The 4,590-nt window shown below is 41.2% G+C and overlaps 1 protein-coding gene across 2 annotated transcripts in view; it reads right to left on the reverse strand.

Moving 5' to 3' along the window:
* Positions 1–1,457, reverse strand: part of TAF13 (TATA-box binding protein associated factor 13) — a 6,433-nt gene extending 4,976 nt beyond the window's left edge. The window contains exons 1-2 of one of the 2 annotated variants that reach the window (XM_006919587.3): positions 1,370–1,457; positions 503–581 (exon numbers count right to left, since the gene is read on the reverse strand). In XM_006919587.3, the coding sequence (XP_006919649.1) occupies positions 503–581; positions 1,370–1,396 (106 nt within the window). In that variant the 5' untranslated portion in view covers positions 1,397–1,457. Of the gene's footprint in view, positions 1–502; positions 582–1,321 lie in introns of both variants that reach the window. The other variant, XM_015595372.2, reaches the window with a different exon arrangement.
* Positions 1,458–4,590: the final 3,133 nt, after the last annotated feature.

Consider the following 4,590-nt stretch of genomic DNA (forward strand, 5'->3'; position numbering starts at 1 on the left):
CGATACATTATAATCTCTATGCCGCTTTAACACCTCACACTTTTACCACCTTCCTGTCTTATCCTTTGCCTTCCTCCAAAGCTCCAACTTAATTCCTATCCTTGGCACCTGTTCTAGGATCTATCCTAACTTCTGACTTACAGTCAAAGGAATCCCTGCTCCTATGGCTACAAAGATATAGGACAGGAAAAGTAAAAGAAGTCTGTTCTTAGGCTCTAAATGGAAACACTGATCATATTTCTTCATTTAATAAAAATGTACATATGTATGTGCATATATATATATACATATTTTATTTTTTTATATTTATACACACATATATAAAGGTAAAAATTGGGGTTAAGATCATTACCAGCTATGATTTGCAAGTTAAACAAAATATTATAGGCAAGTCTGAGAATACTGTCTCTACAGGGAAATACATTCAGAATAAATTTACTTTGAATGCACATGTCCAAAACTTTTTATCATCTATAATAAAATCATTGTATATGTTACTTACACTCTTTAGAAAAAAGTCTCTTTCTTTTACCCTGTCCACCTTCTGCCCCTCCTCCAATTTCTTCATTTTCTTCCTCAAACTAGAAGTGAAAATGTATACATAGAAATGTCAAGTAATTGCACTGCATTTAATTTTTTAATAATTTCTCCCCCCCCCCATTTTCAACAATGATATGCTGGAAAGCCTAAAGCAGCATTTTAGGGCCTTGAAGCCTATTAGTCCAATCTCTGATTCACGCAGGAATGGCTTCTACACTGTTCCCAACAAATAATTCTACTGCCTGTCCTGGAAGAATTCCAATGACCATATATATTTTTTTAACCAACTAAGTTGGCCTGCTAGACAGTTTTACTATTAGAAGAGTTGGTGTTGAATCAAAGCGAACTAAACTATACAATGCTAGGAACTTTCCTTAAGTATGCCTTAATCCCTTTTTGTGACAAGAAAACCGAACCTCAGTTAAATAACAGGCTCACGGAAAATACAGATTTTGAAATGCAGGCTCCCTGACTTTCGGTCCATACTTTACAGTAAGTATATAGTTCTGATAGCAGTTAAACTGTTGGTTCATAATGAGCGCTAATAATTATTAGCTTTGACCTCTGGTGATTCTCCAGGCGTTACAAAGGGTGTGTGGCCGATATGGACCAAGAGCAAAGGAGAAGGCGCCACTTTCCCATTCTTCCCTCACGTCCTGCCCCACGTACTAAAAAGATGAATCGAAGGGAAAGGCTAGCACCGCGGGTAGTTCCCGACTCTCTCCGCTGAACTCACTAAGGAAAACAGACCCGATTCCGAACTCGGCCTCCGCTACTGTACCCGAGGGACTGAAGAAAAGAGCGGGTTGGAACAGAGGTGCTCACTCACAGTAGGGTCCTCTTCCTCGTCCGCCATCCCACCAGGCAGCCCACAGAACCCGGCCCGCCTCGCTTCGAGCGAGTTTTACTACTTCCGCCGCCTCACTTCCGGTGACGCGCGGGCCGGGGCGGGGCCTCGCGGGCCTGGCCTGCCCGAGAGGAGCTTGTGCGCCGCGCCTAGGAGCGGTACCAGGGCGCTGCTTCGGGCGAGACCCGCGATTGTAATCCCTAAAACGGAATTCAACGTTAGCAAAGAAAAGGGAGTCATGGGCTTGGGGATATTGTTCTTCACTACTAGTTCTCGAAGGGGCGGTTCCACCCCTTAGACCAAGGGTTTAAATTTTTATGAGGAGTTTTTGGTCAAAACGGTGATCGAGAGAACTACGGGCATTAGAAGGCTAAAGCTAGGGATATAAGATGTTCCGCGATGCAAGAGATGATGCCACACAAGGAAAAATTGTCCCACGATACACTATTTCTAAATGTCCTGCCAAACATTCATGTGAATGAAAAATCTGTTTATAATTATCTGAGCCTGGAACCTAACTTCGTTTATATATACACACACATATAATGAACGCATACATAGCCCTGCCCCTGACTCCTGGCACACAGCTCCTGATACCCTTGTAAATTCCTAAGCGGTAAGAGCACTAGGAGCATCTTTTGTTCTAATGAGGAGACTCCTGGATGGGGGCTGGTCACCAGAACAGAAAACCATGATTAGATGCTTGGAATTTTCAGCCCCATTCTCCAGAGAGGTGAGAGAATTGGAAATGTAGTTAAGCGATCGTACCTACGAGAGGCATAAAAATCCCAATAGTAGTAAGCTCAGAGAGCCTCCAGGTGGAGGAAAACATCTCCGTTGAGGGAGGGTCTTGTACCTTAACTCCATGGAGATAGAAGCTCTGCAGTCAGGACCCTCCCAGGCCTCACCTTATGTATCTCCTCATCTGGCTGTTCATCTGCATCCTTTATCATGTCCTTTAATAAACTGGAAAACATAGATGTTTTCCTGAGTTCTATGAGCTGTTCTAGAAATAATTGAAAACAAGGGGCAAGAGGTCATAAGAACCTTCAATTTGTAGCCAAGATAGAAGTTGTGGGTGTCCTGGATACTTACTACTGTCGCTAGCATTCAAGTGGTGAGGAGGTGGTCTTTTGAGACTGAGACCTTAACCTGTGGGATCTGACACTATCTAACTTGCACCGTGGAGATAGCGCAAGAATTGAGTTAAATTGTAGGACACCAACAATCTGGCGTTGCAGAATCACTTGGTATAAGAAAAAAACAAAAACAAAAAACCCACACATTCATGACCAGAGTGTCAGAAGTGAACTGTTCTGTATAAAAGTAAAGAACTGAGAATTTTTCCCAAAACAGCAACTACTCTGAAATTGGACAGATATTATACATTGTTTTGTTTGGAACGTATCAAGAGCTGTGAACAATTTCAGGAAATAATGTCACCAAGGGCCACATCGCTTATAATAATTTGAATACCCAATACTCACTGGAATCAGTTCATTGTAGCTCCAGCATTCATGATGATTCAATATATAGGTGCGAGCATCTAAAATCACTATACCCTCTAGCATAGTCATGCCTGAGCATTTACATATTGAAACATATTATTATAATTTACTGTCTTATTTTACCTTTACAGTTAGAGTATTATATATTATTTTAAAATTATATGAGTAGTTAAGTAGATTAGTTATTTACTATGGTGTAACAAATTATCCCAAAACTTAGTGGCAAAAACAATAAACATTTATTACACAGTGTCCGTGAGTCAGGATTCTGGGTGCACTTTAGCGGGATGCCTCTAGCTCAAGGTCCCTTCTGTTGCAATCAGGGTGTTGGCTGGGGCAGCAGTCTCACCTGAAGTATTGATGGGGGAGGATCCACTTCCCAAATTACTCATGTGATTGTCAACAGGATTCAGTTCTTTCAGGTTGTTAGACTAAGGGCCTCAGTTCTTCACTGGCTGTTCCGAGAGGCCTCCTTTAGTTACTTGCCACATGGTCCTCTCTGTAGGGTAGCTCACCGCATGGCAGCTGGCTTCTCTCAGAGATGAGAGAGAGAACCAGGAAGAACAACCAAGACAGAAGCCACAGTTTGTTTTTGTTTTTGTTTTGTAACCTAACTTTGGAAGTGACATCCCATCACTTCTATTCACTAAAAATTAATAAGTGCAGCCCACATTCAAGGACAGAGGGTTATACAAGGATGAGAATACCAGAAAGCAAACATCATTGAGGGTTAGCTGAGAGGCTGCCTACAACAGTAGCTTATACGATCTGTAAATTTCATTTCAGAATAATAAAGGAGACATTATATATATTTGTTGTTTAAGGTAGATTGTTGAGTCTGATTGGGTTGAGAACTGCTGTGTTAGGTAGTGATGAAATGCTAGCCTTGTCCAGAGGGGATCTGGTACAGAATATTCAGTGTCCATTATCAGGGGAGTGGATAGGTGAAATGTGCTAACGTACACCAAGGAGTACTATGCAGCAATTGGAAGCAATTAACTAGTGACACGGACAGAGCTTAGAAACGTAGTGCTAAATTTAAAAAGTAGAAAACACATTGAGATCTATAACACAATCCTATTTATGCAAATTAAACATATACATATTTTACAGGAACATACAAAAATGCATGGACATTAAATACATTAGAAAGATTGCAGCGTCGGAGATATGGGAGTAGAGATGAAAGGAATGCACAGGTAAACGAGTGAAGGACATTGGAAGGGCCAATTATGACCGTATGCCTTGAACTATGGAGTGTAAATAATTCCACCTTCTGAACTGGAGAGCCAACAAATAAAGGGGAAAAAAAATTGCAGTGTAATGAGCAGAGCAGAAATAAAGCACAGAAAGTGAAAAGTCATGGTGTGCTTCTACAAGGTGTTTTGGGTGAATTGCCGTAGCCCAGATTCTTGGGTGGTGTGCAGGAAATGAGGCTGGAATGAAGCTGGAGTTATACTGTAAAAGGCCTTGTATGTTCTCTTTGGGACTGAACAAACTGTCAGAGTTCCTGGGCATTATTTAGGCCCCTATCTTTTAAAAAAAAAAAAATCACTTTAGTGGGAGACTACCTAGGATGAGAACGATCGGAACCTGAATTAAGAAGAAGAAAGAACTTTAAGAGAAGACTTTATAGAATGTTGTGTCTGAATGAATCTGAGCACTGTGGATAGAGACGGTCACATCCAGATTAAT

Source organism: Pteropus alecto, unplaced genomic scaffold (genome assembly GCF_000325575.1).
Source record: "Pteropus alecto unplaced genomic scaffold, ASM32557v1 scaffold106, whole genome shotgun sequence".
NCBI classification, from domain to species: domain Eukaryota; kingdom Metazoa; phylum Chordata; class Mammalia; order Chiroptera; family Pteropodidae; genus Pteropus; species Pteropus alecto.